A 21,913-nucleotide genomic window follows, 5' to 3' on the forward strand; every position below is an offset into this window, starting at 1 on the left:
CCCTCCTCCCTCCTCCCGCTCACGTCGCGCGCATAGATTTGATTAGATCTGGGCTCCCCGATATCGACGGTATGTGAAAGTCCATTCTTAAGCGTTCGACTACGGGTTGAGAGGATAAATACGAGGCTTATACCGAGCGTGGAGGTTTTTAAATTATTAATGGTTATTCAAACCGATTCGCGCGCGCTCGATTCGCCCGAATATCTGTAATGGAAATCGATTGATTATTGAGCACGTGAAAACGTTGCGACATCGTTTTAAAGGAAGGGTTTTTTTTTTTTTTTTATTAAGACAGTTAACGATTGTGTGCAATAGAAAGAATATCTTGTAGAACATTACGAGCGTAATTTTTGAAATTTAAAGCCAATTTGATAATGCAATTGTTTTAAAGTAGAACAAGAACTTTTGTACAACAAGCAATATTACATGATTGTTTTCCTAAGTGATACGTAAAGAGTAAATCGCGTTACATGCACTTCACGTTTTCGATTACGTGTATTCTCACTTTGTTACAAAAAATTTAAATAATTATATTTTCATATTCATGGACGTACTCTCACGCTCTCCAAAAAATTCATAGACGAAAAGTGGCTCCGCGCGCGCGCGCGTTGTGGAATAGCTTCTCCTGTGTACGTGATAATTTGCGGGCAATTAATTAAGCCTTGTGATTACCGCATAAAGTGTAACGACGCGCCCGACGATGATAGCTTGTAATTACCTTCATATATTTTAGCATCTCCGTGAAATATTTGGAATATTCGGTAACAGACACACACATATATATATATATATATATGTACACACACTTCTGTGTGCAGAACTATTAGTAGCTGGCAGTAGATCGTAATAATGGCTTCTTCGCATCTATATGCCTGAACATGCGGCGAATCATGCGGTAACTCCCCTGAATCCTTAATATTTCCCCGGAAGGTTAGCCATCCCCAGTCGTTTACAATTCTCTTAGAATATACGATTCCTAGAATCGGTGTGTTTCAAGCGCTCTTCTCGACTGTTATTCAAATAAAATGCACTTACGTTCGCACAGCGGATTATTTACAACAAACTTATGTATGTTCGATAAAACGCCCATTAATAATAAAGTTAAATTTGATATTTAAATTTATGTTAGATATCTTTCAAAAATTTATTTGCGAAAAAACAACATAGAGATAAAAGTAAAACCTGAAGAGACGCGCGTTGCAATTAAAAATAAAAATACTCTATCGGATTGAAAAAAAAAAAAATAAATAAATACACCAGTTTGTAATCTTGACCTCGGATTGCACGCGGGTGCATCGTTCCCGGACACGATTGCTTCTCTAGCTTTTTCTTTTCTCTTCGCGGCTTTCCCGCAGTGTGAGGGAAGATAAAGCTAAGGGGAGCGAGTGTCTGGTTTCGCTCGGAAGAAGAATACGTAGTGGTAATACGTTTGCGAAACGTGTCCGGAGCGGCAGGCGAGCGGACAGGCTGGCAGGGGGGATATAAAACGACGAGAATGGAGGCGAAGTCGATCCCATTTAACTGCCGGACGGCAGAGGCCTTGGGAATATCTCTCAAAACGCGTTCTACGACTTTCCCCGAGCGCACTTGCATCGGGAGCAGCGGATAAGGAGAAAAATGAAATCGAACCCAGCGCAGTCCGACGTGGCCGGCGCGAGCGAAGAAAGAAGTAAGTAAGGCGATTTGCTGCTCCGACGGACCGTGATAGGTGTTGAATTTGCGAGAGAGAGAGAGAGAGAGAGCGAAACGCGGTGTTTCACACAACACGTTCCCGGGATTCGTTGTATTTATTTTTAACTTCTTATAGCAATGTATTCTAGCAACGCGCGCGGGGGGGAGAGGAAAACCTCCCCCGAAGTCTCGTAAAACGAACGCGCGCGAGCTCTTCTTCTGTTTTAACACTGACTGCTGCTTGCGATTAAATGCAATTAAACAACGTTCTTAAATCGCATCGTCGCAGTCCAAAAATACTTGGTTTTCTTAAAACCACAAGACGCACAATTCTTCAAATCAGAAATTTTACAGATCGGAGTTTGTTCTCGCGGTACTTGGTTCTTGATACTACTTTTATATTTTTCTTGATAAAAAAAATAACATCTCAATAAATTTATTAAAACTGTCGTTCGGAGTCGGACAAGCATTTGTACGTTTATAGAAGCGATTTTACATCGCGCGAAGCAAAGAGAGAAAAGCGAGAGGTACCTCGATCATTCTGACGGCGATTTTATCTGAGCAGTGCAATGCTATAAACACGTCGTGTATCTCCGTCTTCGCGTAGTACAAAAAGACACGCTCGACACTTGGACTGGAGATCTCTTTACCTGTGCGTTTTTGTGTCCGATCCCTCGGGCGTTCTATTTTTCATCGTCGCGTTGCCGGTCAGTCAACCGACAGGCACGACGAAGAGAGGACACGATAAGGCCCAGCGCAGCTCGCGGTTGAGAGCTGTGCTAGTGCGACCTCACGAGCATTCTCCCAGAGCCTCGTGTCGCTTAACGACGTCTATTCTTCGACCCCCGTGAGGTGCACCCGTGACTCACGGGGCCTCACGTGACTCATTGTCAGTCACGGCACTCTGACTCGGGTCTCCTCCTTCTTCCTCAAAACGCGCGCGTCTCCTCGCGCACGGGAACGCGCGTGAAACAGCGCGTATCTAGAGTCCCATTTTACCTAGGGCCCCGCGGGAACCAGTATCGTAATTACACTCTCCGCTTTTCTCTCTCTTTATCTCTTATTCATTCTCTCTCTTTTCTTGTTCATTTGCAGTGAGAATTTCGCTCGGTGTGTAAATTTCCTGTAAGAGCACCTGTCATTCTTCATTATCTACGAACTAAAAATGTGCAATGAGCGCCGCGGAGGATTGTTATTTTTTATGTCACATTTGTCGGGTAACGATAAAAGTACACTTCCTCCGCGAGCAGCTGCGCGCCAACGTGGAATTGCTACGCGGGAAAAGTTTAAACTGCGGCGTGTGTTAGCTTCTGTTCCTTGTTTGTTTGACACAGTTCTGAAAGTTATTGGCAATAACAACGTTTGTATGCGTATAATATTGAACGCGAAAGATATACAAGTAAAAAAGTTTCGAGAGAGAGAGAGAGAGAGAGAGAAATCGAAAAAGTATTACACTGATATAACAGCGCGCGCTTTTATAATACTTGTTTTTTGATAAAAAAAATCTTGTGTTGTATCAAGATTGTAATTATTATAAGTTTTTTTTTTATATATTCTACATGCAACATAATGCGCAGCTTATGTGAATTTCGTGAAAATGTTTTACTTCAATAATTCACACAGTTATTGATTATCGCGGCATCGTTTTAAACGTCAAGAATCCGAATTCTAACTAAAAACCTCTCGAGCGTAGTCAACTTACTCGTCAAGTGGGCGCGCCAAGGTCTAATACATCACTGTTCGGTTGGAAGATCGAGCAAGAAGCGAGTCTCTCGGTTCCGAGGATCGCTGCGAAAAACAGGACTAGCGAGATGTTTGCCGCACGGCAAAACTACGTCCTTGCTTAGCGTTACGGCACGTTAGCCTAATGAATGTTTTATGAATTACACGCTTGGCGAAAGTACGGACTTCTCCCGGGAAGAGCTGATGGCTACGAACGAGGATTCAAACGTGACGGCAAGGACGTTTTCTTGCTTTCACACCGGAACATGACGTGCATTGTCGCGCGACGAGACTCTTACCTCTAAGCAACGAGGAAAGGTAGACAATAACGCATTTCCGTTTTGCTTCGTGATCGAAAAACGCTGGCTAAGATGAGAGCCAAGGTCTTTACGCATGCATGCAAGCAGCTCTTTCTTAATAATTACAAAAAATATGTATTTTTAATTTTTTAATTGTTCAATTTCTAAATTGCAATGTTTAATAAAATTTAATCTTTTTTTTTAAAATAGAAAACAATTTTTTCCTGTATAAAAAATAATAGATAATTAAAAGCCGTTAATAATAATTATAATAGTAATAAATATTGCACACTGAGATACATGACCTTCGAACAATTACGTAAATGATGTGTTTATCGGCCGCGATTTTTTTTATCGGGTCTTGCAAGTCCTGAAGTCGAAACTTTTTCATAGTCTCGATAAAAATAAACCCCTGTCTGTTTAGACAAGGAGAGAAAAGTTAATGTGAGTTTTACGAATGAAGTATTTTCGCGCGGCTTCTTTAATTAGATTGTCTCATCGATCAATTGAGACGGAGTAGATGGCGGACTTGGTCGATGCGTTATAAGATGACGCGCTTATGTTTCCCCAGTTAATAACGTCATCGAGATAACTTTGGATTTGTGTCGGCTTTTCTATCTTTAATTCCAACGCACGCGAACTTCCACCCTGTACTTGACAATCCGTGTGTGCGGTTGCTCCTTTGTCTACCTCGGTGTCGTGTAAACATTATCGATTAGCACGAAAATAAGATTAGCAAAAGGGGAGCGTGCACGCATTTTTTACTTAACTATCTGAAAGAAAAGCGTGTCCTTTGAGTGAGTAAGTGAGTGAAAGATAGATAGATAGATAGAGAGAGAGAGAGAGAGAGAGAGAGAGAGAGAGAGAGAGAGAGAGAGGGAACTTGTTAGCAGTAAATANAGAGAGAGAGAGAGAGAGAGAGAGAGAGAGAGAGAGAGAGAGAGAGAGAGGGAACTTGTTAGCAGTAAATAGATTTTATTTAATATTGTTTTTTTATTTTCACAATAGAGAGAGTTCAAACAATAAGTAATTACTTATTTTTAATTTTAAATAAATCACGTTTTTATACACGGGCATCCAGAGTATTTTCGCTCGTATTGGCTCCTATAATTTCTCTTATTTGACATTTTCACGAGCAGAAATCACTTATTTCACACGAGAGATTAACTGAAGGATATTTTATTAAAGGATATATAATATCTTTATAAAGAATTTATATTGATATTGCTTTCAAGCGATATTAAAACGTTCGCAGTTGTTGTGTAGCGCGACTTTATACCCCGACGACACGTGGGAAGTTGTCGCGGCATGCGATCTATAGGAAAACTTCGCAGTTGTTACCCCCCTCCCCTCCCCCCGTATAAGTGAGAAACACATCGTATATTGTCGACAATAACCAACGTTCTCGCGTTTTTACGATCCATCTTTACATTTACTATCTGCACAAGCCGCGTCTCGCCGAACGGTAAACTCTCACGTCGCGCTGTTCGCGTACTTATTGCTTTAATCGCGCGGAAGAGCCGGACGGAATCGCATCTTGTCCTTGTCGTAAAACGGAAATGACAATTAACGGAAGAGCGCGCGCGCGCGCGCGCACGCTCGAGCGGTTTTCTCGAAAGAAAGTCACACAGTTTTGTTCTTTTGCAAATTACGGGATTATATAATTCAACTTTTCGCGAAGCGCGACAGAGACACATAATGTAAAACCGTTCCGATCTAATCGAGCGTCCTTTGTGTTTCGAGTTTGCGACTCCCCAAATCGGGTCGGAATTTCGCTTTTCGATTTCGCTTCGTAACAACACTCAACAGCTTCCATGGCGACTAACGACCAGCGACGACGTTTCGTCCCGGCGTTACCGTTAATACGTCTTTGTCCACCGTGGCGCATTGTTCGCCACGGTAAAAGCACCCACCGGATGGCGAGTGTATGTCGTAATACACGCGAATACACGCTCTAGGATATCGACCGTTTCGCTTTACCCGTACGTATTACTCCGTTGCACGTACACGCACATACACACACACATGCACGCATGCACGCGCACAGAGACACACACAAGGTGTGCGAGTGTATACTTGGGCAAGGGCCAGTGATGGTGTATCGAACGGGGAGACTCTGCTCTGGTCGTACGCCATGCTTTTGCGGAGTTCGGCACTGGGGGTTGGACCGACCCACATCCAAATCGATCCCCGACGATTGTTTCCCAAGCCCGGTGCATACGGGGTGCTCAGCTCATTTGTTCAGCGGAACCACCATGCCTGCTGATGAGCGAAATAATTCTTCCACTCGAAACCTTCGCTCCGTTCTTCGTCTTCGTTTTGCTGCGAAACTTCGAATCTATCGATCGCAACTAAATAAAATTGTGGTTACCGCGAGAGTTTTATCTAAAGTTAAAAAAAAACAAGTGCAAGAAAGTTTCGAACGTTTATTAAACTTCGGTATCAGTTTTTGTTTTTTTTTTTTTTTTTTTTTTATCGATTACGAAGGAATTTAAATACAATTTGCGAACACCCTGTATGTTTATCTCCGCGCTTTCTCTCTTCGAATAATCTACAGCCCGCGCTTCCCTTTGGTCCGGCTGTTTAATTAAAAACTCGGGCGCGCCGTGCTCGGGCAGAGCGAGCGAGCGAGCAAGCGAACGAGGAGGGAAGGCTTCGGTTCGTTCTATTTAATGATACGGAGATGATCAGAAGGGCACTGGTGCGCCCGGTAGCCGGCTTGGCACCGACGCAACGGCTCGTAGCTATTGGTTGTTCCTTTTTGCACGAATATCTTCTCTCGGTCGAGCAAACGAAACGGGCATTCCGTTAAGTAAAATTGGCCGGGAGCTTTCGCGGACCTCGATCGTCGACGAAAGATACTCTCGCTCGATTTTTACGGCTGTACGTAGCTTTTGTTCTCCCGTCGCTTCGCAATTTTAGCAGATGTCTCCTCGCTCTCGTGGTACTGGAAATGGAATTTTCGTTGCCGAACAAAGCGAAAGTCCATTGAGTCGAATAATTCTCGGGACAAGTTTTGGTGTTGTGTACAATAGAGATTTATTTGATAAATTTTATTGAAAAAAAATGTCGCAAACGCGTGACAGTCGATTCGAATATAACAAAAATATTCAAATGACTGTGATAACATTTGTCAGTGACTGAATCTTCTCACGATGACTTCGCGATGATTACGTCATCGACCTTATCGGAGCGTGACGACTTCCCGTTGTCGAATGACTCGTTGTCGCCGTGACGATGCATCCCCGCGAACCATTGTCGTGATAATAATCCTTTGCTTGGAATCACGACGGATCTCGTTTTGCTTTATGTTGCAGGAACGACGCAGGTACACGCTGATAAATCTGGCGATGGATAAACGAGCAGCGGGTGTACTTTGAAACTTGCTTTGTGGCCGATAAAACTTCGTCGCGCTGGCATACAATCGCGCCGGCAATCCGGACCGAGTTTTCACGAGACGATGATGGAGACTCGCTCGCGTGAATCCAGGGTAGAGGGTGCGTAGAGACTCGCGCGCAGAGACAGAGAGATCAGGGAACGAGATTCCAGGATGGGGAAGTGTTGCAGCAAACGGCAAGAGCCCCAACCGATTGGTGAGTGTGTTGAATTGCTTGATATAATACGATCGATCGTATATTTACATTTGTGGCGGAAAGAATTTCGAGACGCTTAACGTAGAATATAGAAAAAGGAGCTTCCTATTGAATGTTTTTTCGTTGAATCGGTTTCTTTAAGATGAGAGAGACTACTTTTCTCTGTTCAGGCTATAAGAAAGCAGATACGGGACTCAGCTCAAAGCACAGCAATGGAGGTTCCCTGGACCGATATACCGCCGACCCGAATCAGAGAGGCGTGCAAGCTCGGGCGGATATTATCCGACCGAGGCCGACACCTTGTAAGCTACAGATACCGCATCAGCAACCCCGTAAACCGAATCCGCCTGTTAAGCCTGCATGTGTGTATTTTTATGTTATTCTGTTTTTTTTTTGCTTTTTGTAGAGAGAACGAGCGTCTGGACGAGTATAGAATCTCGTTTCGCAAGTAGATCAATCTTATGTTTCGTTATACATGTGAAACCGCTTGGCAACAGTAGTCGTTGTTTCGACTTGTTAAATATTTCTCGCCGGGAACTCGAACCGATTACTTTTGATTGGATTATATTCTCCCACGTGAAAAAAAAGTGTGTTGCTTTTGTTGATGACAACAAGAAATCAATATTATGCGTTTTTTTAATTAATAGTCTTTGTGCAAAATTAAATAGAGCTTTTCTTTCTCGAGTCACATCGCTTTATTGACCGAGCACCGTTAAATTAAAGTTAAATTACTCTTAATCGGTTCGAGCACTTGGTTACTCCTTCGCTCGGTGAACAACTTGAACAACTTGAACAACTTACTTTTCTCCTCTCTCTCTCTCTCTCTCTCTCTCTCTCTCGATACAGCGCACTCACAAAGGCTCAACAAGATCGTGGTGGCTATGTACAATTACACGGCACGAGAGAGCACCGATGTCAGTTTCATGAAAGGGGATAAAATGGAGGTTCTGGACGATTCCGAGCCGGACTGGTGGAGAGTACTGCACTTAACGACTCTGCAAGAAGGTCTGATTCCTTGGAACTTCGTGGCTGTCGAGCGATCGGTCGAAAGCGAAGAGTGAGCATTTGTCACCCTATTCTTCCGTCGGTTCACTCTCTTCTCACAATGAGTTATTGTGTATCTAATGTTGCTCTTTGCAGTTGGTTCTTCGAGAATGTATCACGCAAGGAGGCGGGCAAACTGCTGTTGGTCGATGAGAATCCTCGCGGTACGTTCTTGGTGAGGCCGAGCGAGCACAATCCACGAGGTTACAGCTTGTCGGTGAAGGACTGGGAGGAAGGGAGGGGTCATCATGTGAAACATTACAAGATTAAGCCGCTCGACAATGGCGGCTTCTTCATCGCCACTAATCAAACGTTCTCCAGCTTACCGGCTCTCGTTATGGCTTACAGCAGTGAGTGCTTCAAATTTATTTTAAATAAAATACAAATTCGAAAATGTTTTATCGCTTATTTATCTTTTATATTTTTTTAAATAAAAATGAAATATTTTATTTACACAGAAAACGCGTTGGGTCTCTGTCATGTGCTATCGAAACCTTGTCCGAAACCGCAGCCGGACATGTGGGATCTCGGGCCCGAGTTGCGCGATAAATGGGAGATCAACAGAAACGAGATACAGCTGATCTCGGAGCTTGGTAACGGCAATTTCGGCAAGGTTTACTACGGTAAGTGGCGAAACAAGATCGAAGTAGCGGTGAAAACGCTACGCCCGGGGACCATGTCGACGGAGGCGTTTCTACAAGAAGCCGCCATAATGAAACAGTTCCGGCACAGGCATCTGGTCGCGTTGTATGCAGTTTGCTCGAAGGAGGAGCCCATTTACATTGTACAGGAGTACATGTGCAACGGAAGCCTGTTGGATTTCCTCCGGAAGGGAGACGGCAAGTACATGCAGTTCGAGGATCTGATATACATCGCGGCTCAGGTAGCCTCCGGTATGGAATATCTCGAGAGCAAGCAGCTCATACACAGAGATCTCGCGGCGAGAAATGTACTGATCGGCGAGAAGAACAAAGCGAAGATATGCGATTTCGGTCTCGCTAGAGTAATCGAGGACGACGAGTACTGTCCGAAACAGGGTAGCAGATTCCCCGTCAAGTGGACCGCACCTGAAGCCATCGTTTACGGCAGGTTCAGCATCAAGAGCGACGTCTGGTCGTACGGAATTCTGCTGATGGAGCTCTTCACTTACGGACAAGTTCCTTACCCTGGTGAATGTCTTACTTTTTCTTTATGTTGCATACACAAGCATCCATGTGCAATCTGTTGGAGGGTAATTGTTTTCTTTTACAGGTATGCACGGTCGCGAAGTGATCGAGCAAGTGGATAAGGGCTATCGCATGCCGAAGCCGGTTAATCATCCGTTGCCAGACAGCATCTACCGGTTGATGCTGCAGTGCTGGGACGCAAGTCCCGAGAAAAGACCCACGTTCGAGTTCCTGAATCATTACTTCGAGTCGTTCAATGTCACTAGCGAAATACCGTATCTCGAACCGCCGACGGACTGATATACAGCCTATCAGTATACGCCAAACCATCACCTGCAACCACACGGTCATTTTCACCCAGCCCACATCAATTGTGCCATGGAATTTTATGGTATTTACTGCTAAGTAAAAAAATTATTCGGCGTGCTGTATATCTCTCGCCCTCCCTTAGCCGGAAACTCGACGGACTGGGTGCGAACTTTCTCACGGAGAGAAGAAACGTTTAGTTTTGGAGTAAACGCACACGTTCTCGCGATACACTTTGCTTTGGTGTCGCGAGTGACGACAAATTTTTTCGACTGCGAAATTTTTCTACAGATTTTGGCGACAAATCTCTTCAGGAAGAAATAGTGCTGCGAAACTTGCAGAACCATCACTGTCAGATGCTGCCGAAAATTTTACCGTAATCCCCCGTCTCTTTCATCTTTTTTCTCTTAGATGTCCTTAGTCGTAACGTAGCACCGGAAACGTCAAATGGATTGCGAAAGTTGAGCGTGTGCGTACGTGTGTGTGTGTATGTGTGTGTGTATATGCCATGTGTTTTTATAAAAAAAACATGTGTACCGTTCTCTCTCGCAGGAACGAATTAACAAGATTCTAATCTTTATGACCAATCACGCGTAATAACGTAAAAATCTCGAAGAAATGAGAACCGATTGATAATCGCACCGGGCGGCAAGTCGTGTTTTATCTACCACCTGGAAGTCCGCGATCACTTATTTAAGCATGTTTTTCGTACTTTTGAAGATGAACAACCACAATAAAGACACTAGCGAGTCGGTAAATTTAGACGCGTCACGGTATTAGGAAATAACGTGATATATATATAATAAGTTCGAAGATGAAGAAATTCGAAGTTATTAGATTATATGAAACATAATCGTATATTAGTATGTTAGATTACGAGATATATATAGATATATATATATATATATATTATAAAATGAGAGAGTGAAAGTGAAAAAAAATGTATGCTTGCGCGCACGCGCGCATGTGTGTGTGTGTGTATGAGTGCGTTTGTCACACAAGAGTATGTTATATTTATATTTTATTGATCTCGGATTGTGGCTGTATCCGAATTTTCCTAAGGATCCAAGTTTTGGATATGCAGTCCTCGAAAAAAAAAAAAAGTTTAGTGTTGCGTACGCTGTTTGCGATGACGTTATTGTGAGTCCATACTTTTAAAGCGAAGAACGTGCTCTAACGGATGCGAACTTAGACGTAAAGAATAATTACGGATTTTCGTGTGTGCAAAACACTTGTTTTGAAAGAAGCTCGAAAAGTGTTCTCGAACGGAATGGTTTACCGTAGCCGCGTGAAGTTTATTTTCGAAAAACACATTAACGCGTTCGACGGATTATTATTCCCTTCTCCTTGTTCGAAGACCGTGTGCACGAGTCTGCGTACGCTTTTGCCTGTTATTGCCGCGCAATAATAAATTTCGTTCTGGTCAAAACGCGCGCGTGAATGAGTCGGAAATGCATCGAGAAGACAAACCGAATAGTTCCGGTGTGTTTTTCACTCGGAAAAGGTTTTTCATAACGAACAACTTTTTTACTCGCTCAGCTTACTCGTTCACTCTCTTTCGAGAGTTTTTTTACTCTCTTCTCCAGAACGCGGCAAAACAAGAAACAAACAAACAAACAAATCCGATCTTAGCTTTCTATCTTTCTTTTCTCAATAGGATTATTTTGACGCAGCACACCGATGCACTTAACAATAGTGCTAAGCGTTTCTCTAAGCGTAAGTATAAGTTCCAAGTACATGTGTGAATATAGTGTTCTCCGAGCCTGACTTTAAAGCATTCTGCGGAAGCGCAGCAGTAAAATACCTCGCACAAATTCGTGTCTCTTTCATTTTGGCAGTTGCTACATGTACAGCGTCGTTCTTTCGCCAAGCATCGTTCGTCTTGTTGAAAAAAAAAAACAAAACCAAAAAAAAAAACAAAACAGAATATAGAAATTAGAATAGATGAGAGAGACGAGAAAGTTACTAGTATTCGGATAAGTGTGAGTGCGCGTGAATGCGTCCGAGGAGAAGAAAATTACGTGGTCCCCGTGAAGTCTGCCAATATATGGCGGAAGTAAAAAAAAAAAAAAAAAAAAAAAAAAAAAAAAAAAAAAAACGAAGGGGGAAGGAGAAGTAAAATCGGAAATGCAATTTCGGATAAACTTAAGTCATCGATGTTACTCGTACAAAGTATCTGAAGAATTGTAAATTTTCTACTAAAGAACACAAAACAAAAAAAAAAAAATACAAACGAGTCGGTTTTAGAATAGGAGATTCTTAGGTGATAGGCGTGTGAAAAGTCTCGTCCAGGAGATAGGCAATTCTGTTCTCTATACAATTCATTCTCCAGACGCATACCTTGGAGAGACTCGCATTCAATAATTCCACACAACATATAAAAACATTATTGCCGTTATTCCTCCGAGATACGCGCGCGAAACCCGAAACGGAATCGATTGTACTGTTGCGGTCAGATAAAGCAGCTCTGGTTAAATGTCATTCTTCTTAATTGTTTCGAAAGTAGTTGTTTATAATCTTGGTTTCTTAATCTCCTGATTATATACAAATCAGTTTGACACAAAAAAATATGATGAATTTACAATCTTACTTTTTAATTTTCCCGTTACCGTGTTGTGAATTTAAGACTCGGAAAGAAGAGAAACGAGAATTAATCAGAGCTGGCTGACTAAGTCGGTCGGTATAGTTGATCCTAAATGTATACATTTTACTGTGTCACGATAAACACGATGAGCCATTACGATACGATATAGATATTAGTGATTAAACTTAAAGTGAAAGCAAAATGTGAGTGCGTTGCGCGCATGCGAGCGTAGGAAGTTGTTACATCCGTGTCAGCGCGAATCTCTTTTCGCGTGTATTTCACCGCGGTGAAACGACAGAAATGTCATGAGCAATAACGTGACATGCTTGACATGAACTTACCCCCCCCCCTTTCCTCTCTTTCCCCATTGTTTCTTGCGATGAATAATTATATATCGCTGCAATACAAAAAAGAGACAAAAAAAGATACTTCACATCACTGCGATATCACTTTCGAAGATCTTAGTTGTTCGTACGTCATCATTGACTTTGATATATTGCAGCGATTCTTATTCCGCAAAGATTCCGGAATCCGCAAATGTAGTTCCATCTGCGAATCCCTGTTCTTTTTACGAACGATGCGCGCGGTGTGTATCCAATAAAATCGAAGCGACATTACACGCGGGAAAGTGCGCGTGAAAAGACGTTCGCGTTTACGTAGCATTAGACAGTAGATATATTACGTCCAATACATTTTTTCTATGAGCGTTTTATACCGACGAACTTGTTTTCTCATGATGAACGATCAATTGAAAAAAAAAAAAAAAAATTCGCTGATTGTCAGATGATAAGTGACGATGATCGCTGCCGTAGGTCGTAGATTAGAGATACGTAAGATTTTTGAACTGAAGTCAAATCAACATAACACACAAAAACCGGAGACAGCAATTGTCCCGAGAGATGTCGTAGAGATATCTAAAAGATGTCTAAAAGAAATTCTGTGAAAATTGAGTTCTCGCGCGGTGAACAATTTTACGATGTCTAAACATAGAAACGACTTTTTGAAGACGTTTTTACGACAAAAAAAAAATAATACTTATAAAACAACTTTTGGACGTGTTTTAGATGTCTTTCAGATTGATGTTGTATTATTTGGGACGAATTCGTGCGACCCGGTGTGTTCGCGTTATACGATATAAATATAATATATTCGCGTAGACTGTTTCATTCGGATCACATTTGGACCATGTATTTATAAATTTATTACGATAAAGAGGCGTCGTGGCCTTTTTTTCCACTGGATCTAGAGACTGATATTGTTTAAATAAAGTGTCCACATGCATTGCTCTTCGAACGTTTACTAGGAACTACACGTCCGAATTGTTCTCCGCGAGATTTCACGAACGCAAAACTTCGCGATATTCTCTTTTGGATCGTAATTTTTTTCGATTCGTTATAGTTTCACGTTAACGCTCGAAATTACACGCAAGGAAATGTGTAATCTCGACTGACCACAGCGATCGACTGTACAAATTAATATCATCCGCGGAGAGAAAAGATACACTCTGTAAACGTCACATCGCAAATTTCGCTTGTAAATAAGCAATTAAATTTTTTGTTATTCTTATAAATTTCTTAATAACAAAAGTTTTCAACTTTGTTATTAAAATATTTTTTGCCACTGGTTAATTGTAATTTAAACTTTTTAATTGTAAACTATTTAACATCTAAAGTTTAAAAAATAATATGTAATTTTTATCGAAAGACACTTCGGACGTATCGTTCCGTGTTAGTTTTCTTCTTAATTTGCGAATGGCGAGATTTAAATTGTATACGGCGACCTAAAAGGCGAGATCAGCAGTTTACGCACTATTGTACTTAATGAAGAAGACAAATTACGATTAATCGTGGATTTTGCGGTTCCTTCTTTTTTTTTTTTTTGCTGGCTTCTCTCTATCGCGACTCCATTGCGAGGTATTTGACAAATCTGTGATATAGAGACAGACTTTTCCTCTTCTCTCTCTCACGCATTTTGATACTAAGAATCATTATTGTCTCACACCCGCCGCAAAATATCAAGGAGGACGAGCGATTATCCACGATTCTCACGACGTAATCGTTTTCGAAACGGAATATATCGTCTACACGTGATGTGTGTACACCAAAACAGCCAAAAATAATTTTCCTTTACGCCTGGCTCTCTTTGGTTCGTGTTCTATTTTATAATATCGTGTATACATCACTGCGCGTCGACATGCGTTTTTTTTATTCGTACCTAACGCGAAAACGATCAGTATACTGTTGTCATTGTTTATATACCAAAGCTTATTATCATTAAGTAACTTAATGCAATTACTTTGTATTATTATTCTTATTATTATTATTATATTGATTGTCGTAAGCCTATGCAGATAAATATATTATGTATCATATTATGACGTTGCGTTTTCATTTTATGTGTGAGTGCGCATACGGAAAAACATCCTGTTAATTAAATATCCTAATTTTTTTTGTGTTTCAGATAACTGGACACAATGTTCAATTTATGCGATTTATTCTCTAAACCAAATACTCTTCTCATGTATAATACAAAAGTGTTTTACAGTTACTCCATTTTCCCTTTTATACGCTATAAAAAAAAAACAAATTGCGCGTAAACGATGTACAGAAAGTAAAAGAAATATAAGAAGATTAATCGATCGACTGACTCGTTACTGTGGCGAAGATATTATACATTGCCGCACGATTGTTGTATTTTCAAATCAGTCGTACAAAGTTCAACAATTTCGAGACCGTCTATAAGAGAATGAACATACTGTTCTTACTTGCATAGGTGTGTCCGCGTAAATCGTACATATATATGTGTATATATATATGTATATATATGTGTATATATATGTATATATATATATATGTATGTATATATATATTAAAAAATAATTTAGATAATTAAATTAGAACACGTGATGAACAGATACAATAAACAAACATAATGTCGTATGTAGAGAGTGAAGTATACACAGCCGTGAATAACTGCGTACGCAAAGTCTGCATCTGGTACATGTTTATGTAGCACGAGATATTAAGTGTACATCATTTCCGCCATCGGTGACATTTTTCTCGGAATATGCACGAATTCCTCAAAGTAAGCGGCGAGCTCGCCGATTGTGACGTCGCTCGATGACGGTGGCGATATTCGCGCCTGGATCGAACAAGTATTCGATGAACTCGATAACTGTTGTTGTCCGGACGCGCCACCACCGTCTGATTGTCCGTTGTTGTTGCTAGTGATTGCTCCTTGTTGTTCCCCGCCACCTGGACCAGGACCTCTTTTCAGATTCGGCATCGTGTTACTGCGAGCGCGCTGAAAAGTGCCGGGGGCGACATCGCAATCGTCATCTTGAATGCTGGTGTCGTCCTTGGCCTGTCTGCAGTCTTTACTGATCCTCAGCGACTTGAGATCCTTCATGACTGCATGATGGTCGATCAATTTGGGAATTTTACTGGGAATACAAAGCCTACACGTGTTCTCGAATAGCGTGTCTACTGTGTTATCACTAGGACCGCTGCTGCCGGGAGCGTTTAATTTTAGAATGGCTTCTCTGAGGATTATGTTTTTTCTCGTCTTCTCCACTTTCGTTCTCTCATTCTTAGACGGTTTGAAATTCGTTGTACTCTTGATACCTTTCGGACTAATTGAGAAAATGTTAGGCCTGCTGGACTTTCTTAAAGTTATGCAGTAGTAACCGTCAATAGCATACTTTTTCATATTGTTGAGATTCATCCTGGTCTGATCAAATTTGTCTGTCAGGATGCTGAAACAATAAAACCATTATCTCATGAGAAGTAAAGTTGCACTCATCTAATGCTTAATTATTAATTATTATTGCTATATATTGACTATGACAGTAATTGATTTTTTATAGAACATAAATTAAAAATTTGAATACATAATAAATTTTCATCGGAACATGTGACATGATTATGTACACAAGATCTATTGGAAGTGTCGTTTACATAAAACATGAAACAGGATATTTCTTGTTGGCAATATTACACGTGCATTTCTCTGTACAGATTTTCAAAAATCAAATCTTTGCACAAAGAGATAATTGATTCTACAATTTTGACTTATTTTTGCGTAAGAAAACATCTTATACGCATCATTGGTATTGTCGTGCCTTCCCTGTATCACTCTGAGTTCATCTGACACGTACATTTCCAATGAAAAAATACCAACACAAGATTACACAACTTGGAGTTTATATATTTTTTTTTTTTTTGACATTACATTTTGTTCTCTGACGTTACAAGTACGCAAAAAAAGGACTTTACAATTGACGTCACTTGGGTGATGGGACTGTCGCGATTCAACAGCCATGTGTGTGAACGGCGGCAGGAATCGTCTCTGCCGTGGCTGTGAAAATGCGAAACGTCAACAGGGATCCGTGCCGTGTCGCGCGAATTTCCGGCACAGAACGAGAGACGGGAACGACGCTTACTACGGGCAACTCCTCGAGCGACGATCAATCTCGAGCCTTTGCAAGCGCGCCGGCAGCACGTCGTCGTCCTCGTCGCCCATATCTGCCGCGTCTCGCTGTTAGAAGCTACCTTCAGCGCAGCATCGGGTTCGACAAGTGGCGCGACGACAGGTTGTCGATCCGGAATCAATCACAACAAAGCGTTTGGCGGCGCGACGACAGGTTAGAACGTCGAGAGCGATGACGATGACGACATATAACGCAAAAGCGCGCAACGATGGCGCGCACACGTAGCGAGGAATTATAAGTGTTTCTCGTCACCGATGTGATTCTTCTCCTGTCTCCTTTTCGCACGGCGATTCACTTTCATGCGACAAGTATTGACAGATACTCGACGTAAACGAGAAGACGTCGCAGCAATCTTCCGACCCGCACAAATTCGCGATCAATTAATCAGACGTTGTGATGGCGAACGTAAATAAACACTACCACTACTGCGCGAGATCACGAGAAGCCACGAGAAGCTGACTGGTAGTTTTCAAAAGAGTCTCCTAGATGGCGCGGCTCGGACGCGCTCGTCGCGCTCCGTTTTCTGATTGGTCGAGGGTGGAAATTTCTGCTTTCGTTCATGGCGGCGGCGGTTGCGGCGACGAGACGAAAGCGGAAGATCAGCGAATTTTTGAATTGTAAATATTTTTCTTTGAGATTTTATCGAACGTACACAATACCGTGTCCCAGTTAGGAATGACTACTTAAAAAGAGAAGAGGAAAGAGATCTGAGAGAGGAAATGAGGTAACCATACTGCACACGAATACGTTCTAATTTTGAATCATGCGACGATTCTAATAGCAGTACAAAACCGCGTTGAACATCTAAAACGATTGGAGATATGCGAAATACTGTAAAGCAACGCAAACAATTATAAAACAGCGTTGTAATAACGTTATGTTAATGACTTTTTGCTTATCGGGCAAGTTGTTTCGTTCGACGACGTAATGTTTGTATCAACAGAATGTATATTTTATCATTCAAATGCGACTCGCGTCCTTGAATTACGATTTTCACAAAATCTTGGAAGAGTCACTCAACATGTGTGTTTTCAAAATTTCATTAAAAAACAAATTCTCTCCTAAACATATATTTTTTATGATCATTAATCTTCCGCAACGCGTTTATGTTATCCAAAGCTATGATCTGCAATGAAAAAAAAAAAAAGATTTTAAAATATTATTGTGCTTCTTCGTCTAGCTATAATTGGAAATTATGTCATCGTGCGCGAAACTAAAGATAACTTTACGAATTTCTCTTTGCCACAAAAATGCGCGTTTACATTATTACAAATTTACGCGGGAACACAGTGAGGGTAACACGAATATTTGCGAATGTCTCTGTTGCGATTGAATATTGATGTTATAGTAATTTTGTCGTCAACAATCAATATGTCTATTTTCGTACACATATTTTATAAAAAAACAAATCTAAAATATCAAAAACTTTATATCTAAAAAAAATTAGAAACAGTTTACTTATATCTGAAGAAAAAAGTGAGTAATTATAAAAACATTATCACAAATCGGTTTGTAAAATATTGTAAATTAATACGATAGGAAGAGAGAGAGAGAAAGAGAGAAAGAGAGAGATATATATATATATACATATATATATATATACATATATATATATATATATATATATATATATATATATAAAAGGAGAGAGAAAGAGAGATGGGATAAACAATCAAATCGATCTCGTACAATTTGATAATTCGGTTGGCGAGAATCTTCGCTTTAGAGAGTGCTGACGCACTCTCTCGACCTAGCTTTATTTTAGCGTACAGCTGAAACATTTACGAATTCCCGCTGCTGGAAATCACACAGCGCAAGGAGGAATAGCGGCTCGGGCCGTTTCTCTGTTTCTCGCGAAATATCGCATGTTTTATTCGGAATTGTTTCCAATACTTGTCATTCGCTGGTATGTTAGATAGCACCGAGAGACCAGAAACACACTTGAAATATCAGTGATAATATTTATCTCTCTCTTTATCTGACGTGTTATTTATAACGCGAAACATACGATTTTATTGTATATTCTTGAGAGTTATACAATATATAATACTTGAAAACATGATGAAAGTTTACGTATATTACATTTTATTGGAATTGAGAATAAAAGTAAATAGAAAACATTGTTTGCAAAGATGCTAATTGGAAAAAGGTATCGACGATACAAGAACAATGTTCTATATATATTCCTCGCTTTTTTTTAACTATATAAAATATAATGAATTATTGTAAAATTTAAGGTCAACGCAGTGCCGGGAATTTCTCCCATTTAATCGGTTAGAAATGAGCTCTGGCAACGCGCCAAAATCACCGAGATTTCCGAGTCGATGTGACAAGAGATAGATGCACGTTGCACCTACGCATATCCGTTGCATCGGCCAGGAGGCGGTCACCCGATCGTCGGAGCGGAACACCAACGTTATGCACTCTCTTACGGTAAATTTATAATTTTACACAGACATTTTACGTTGACGCGCGCGCGAGAGAGAGACGGAACGATCTCTTTATGAATCGTATACACGGTTGTGCTGTTTATTTCCGTATATAAAATCAGCGGGTTATGTAAGTTCGCTTCCGTGATGCACTTAAGTGCATCCTCGTGTCACACAAAAGTGCCTATAAAGCGGACAAATCGAGTCGTTCGGTGAAATATAAGACTGGCATTGTTTCATGATTGACTTTAGAATCGGTCGGAATGTTGAACGCACACACGCACACGCACATAAAGAAATAAAATTCGTTAAAATAACGCGCGCTCTCTCTTTTTCATAACTTTCTTGTTAGATGAACCGCAATTACCCGCAATTACCCCCAAATATAAACTTGCTCGGGTGTAATCGCTGCGGTTGCAATCTGCGTCGGTTTCCACGTCTTACTCGGATCTATATACCTACACATATCAAGCGTGCAAGATGAACTTTTCTTTTGTTCTCCCGTTATCTAGAGTTGTTCAAATTAAAACAGAGACGAAGTCGAGTCCAAAAGATCATTTTGCTTGCGAGATGGACGGAATCGTCCTGAACTTTTGTGGAAGCGATACCGGTTGTTACCGCTTTGTACTTACGCGCTCTCCAAACATCGCTCCATGACCCAAAAGTTCATGATATTCGCGAGAAACGCTCCGGCACGCGTGGCAAGCTTGCTGAGAAAGCGGGGGCGCGAGAGATACGATGACGGAAATAATCTCAAGTAACACTGTAGCGGCGAGTTGACTTGGTAACAAGCAAGATGCTATCGTTCTGCTGCGCTCGCTATTTTCCTCAGAATCCGCCTCTGGAGCCGATGAACGCACGTCACGCCTCGTTATCTTCACCTGTGTCCGCTTGAAGAAAACGCTTGAGGAGAACTGACGATGTGTCGAAAAACAATACAATCCGCCGTTTCTTAATCTTTCTAGAAAAGGTTCCTGAAAAATTAGATAATCTCGCACAGACAATTATATTGCAATTATATTGTAATTACATTGTAATAACAATATAATTATATATCGATCAAATATCATCACAGTTTGTGTGTACGCCCAACATTACATAGATCTGTTACTTTGTGTTAGAAAGGTACACGTTAAACTGTGCATAGCTCAGCATCGGAACATACGCACGAGGATACATTTTTGTAGTAAATAAAAAAAGTAGGTGAGATTCTGCACGTGTGTGTGTGAGAGAGAGGAGATATTTCCAACTTGACGCTGATGTTGTCAAGCGTGACAGACGGCGATGACAAAATCGTGTACAACTCTTACAGAATTTGAAGACGAAAATTCATGTTCTATTCGCGCCGTATATTCGACAACTCTATTTGCTTCTTGAAACTCTACATAAACGTCGCGTATAAATTCGTGACGTTCAACGACACTTCAATGTCGTACGTAAGATTTAGAAACTAACCGCGAAGTGCTTTGCGCAAATAATAGAAACGTCGTTTTAGCAGTTGTCGACTTTACGCGACCCTGATTGATCGCAGCTTTATACCCTAAGGCAGCTTTTCAAATGTGAGCGGTAGTAACAATGTGAAACTGCCCAAGCTTGCATCTCGTTGTACAAAAATAGATGCAAGAGCTCTTGTTTTATCGAGAATTGGAGATGCGGAAGAACGCGAGCGCGTGTTCGTTCTGATGTGGAATCCTCGTTTGATGTGGAAGAGAAATATTCAATATGAGACTTAGTTCTGAAAATATTTTTATATTTTTGTCACACACGCATACGAGAATGACATAAGAGAAAAAAGAAAAGGATATATATATCCTTTATATATATATATATATATATATATGTAACATTTAATTTGATGAAATCTAATGCCAAAGCTGTAGCCGCATTGCTATTCGAGTTTCCATAATTCCATGATTTTTAAATCGCTTGACTTTTTTCTCGTTGGCCTGTTTCACGTGAACAATTGATACAAAAACAAACGTTACAATATTTAGGTGTTTACACAAATCAATATAAAAATCAACATTCACGGGATTCGCAGAAAGCTTGTGAAAAATTGCGCGTAAAAACATGAAACGCCTAACACAACCAGTTTTCGGTCAATTTCGTATACGGCATTTCCCATAAAAAGACAATATTTTACTGCGATGAAATATTGCAGTGAGAGCGCGCGATAATCCTGCAATAAAATACTACACAACCAATAGTAAATATATACACACACACACACACACACACACACAGACACAAACAACAGACACGATTTTTTAAAATAAATCGCACGAGTAGAATAAATCGACCGACATAAATTTATCTAAATGGGGTGAAGGCGTTCTCCATCCTATCGTCCTTTATCTTTATTTTCGGTACCGTCCGCCGTTCCGTTCGTCGGTCATTGACTTCGAAAACCGAATGACTCGAGTCGGAAGTGTATCATTCGGCAAAGCCGACATTCCCGACGACAGACACGACAGACGTGTCGGAAATCGGTGTTATGTTCGACGTTTGCGCCAGTGTTCGCGCTCTAGTATTCATTAATTAAGCGGCACGACGTTTATGACGAAAGTCAATATTACGCCCGGCTATGAGCCAACAAACAACCTGCAATCA

At 40.9% G+C, this 21,913-nt stretch overlaps 2 protein-coding genes across 9 annotated transcripts in view; one reads left to right on the plus strand and one right to left on the minus strand.

Annotated features, from left to right (window-relative positions):
- LOC109856027 (tyrosine-protein kinase Src64B) overlaps window positions 1-10,741 on the plus strand; it is a 31,049-nt gene extending 20,308 nt beyond the window's left edge. Inside the window, exons 2-7 of one of the 2 annotated variants that reach the window (XM_020430838.1) lie at window positions 7,010-7,285; window positions 7,456-7,647; window positions 8,132-8,342; window positions 8,426-8,679; window positions 8,788-9,498; window positions 9,581-10,741. In XM_020430838.1, coding sequence (XP_020286427.1) covers window positions 7,243-7,285; window positions 7,456-7,647; window positions 8,132-8,342; window positions 8,426-8,679; window positions 8,788-9,498; window positions 9,581-9,795 — 1,626 coding nt within the window. In that variant the 5' untranslated portion in view covers window positions 7,010-7,242 and the 3' untranslated portion in view covers window positions 9,796-10,741. The remainder of the gene's footprint in view (window positions 1-7,009; window positions 7,286-7,455; window positions 7,648-8,131; window positions 8,343-8,425; window positions 8,680-8,787; window positions 9,499-9,580) is intronic. The other variant, XM_020430839.1, reaches the window with a different exon arrangement.
- Window positions 10,742-15,240: 4,499 nt separating this feature from the next.
- On the minus strand, window positions 15,241-20,103 carry LOC109856031. Of its 7 annotated transcripts, none has more exons than XM_020430849.1 (3): window positions 16,936-17,320; window positions 16,086-16,139; window positions 15,241-16,016 (listed from the first exon to the last, which is right to left on the minus strand). In XM_020430849.1, exons 2-3 carry the CDS (start codon window positions 16,106-16,108, stop codon window positions 15,407-15,409), a joined length of 633 nt encoding a protein of 210 aa, XP_020286438.1. In that variant the 5' UTR covers window positions 16,109-16,139; window positions 16,936-17,320; the 3' UTR covers window positions 15,241-15,406. The 7 variants fall into 7 exon arrangements, with proteins under 7 accessions (XP_020286438.1, XP_020286435.1, XP_020286434.1 ...); XM_020430846.1 differs by adding an exon at window positions 16,660-16,741 and having other exon boundaries at window positions 15,241-16,139; XM_020430845.1 differs by having other exon boundaries at window positions 16,827-17,320.
- Window positions 20,104-21,913: the final 1,810 nt, after the last annotated feature.

The sequence above is a fragment of the Pseudomyrmex gracilis genome, unplaced genomic scaffold, assembly GCF_002006095.1.
Source record: "Pseudomyrmex gracilis isolate BER0280 unplaced genomic scaffold, ASM200609v1 scaffold_105, whole genome shotgun sequence".
Classification (NCBI taxonomy): Eukaryota; Metazoa; Arthropoda; class Insecta; order Hymenoptera; family Formicidae; genus Pseudomyrmex; species Pseudomyrmex gracilis.

Bases quoted from the DNA above. Each gene is read 5' to 3' on its own strand.
- LOC109856031 (XM_020430842.1), bottom strand. From the start codon at position 16,906: ATGGGCGACGAGGACGACGACGTGCTGCCGGCGCGCTTGCAAAGGCTC. The intron at 16,140-16,826 runs GTAAGCGTCGTT...TTATTGTTTCAG, and splicing joins CGCTCGAGGAGTTGCCCGTA to CATCCTGACAGACAAATTTG.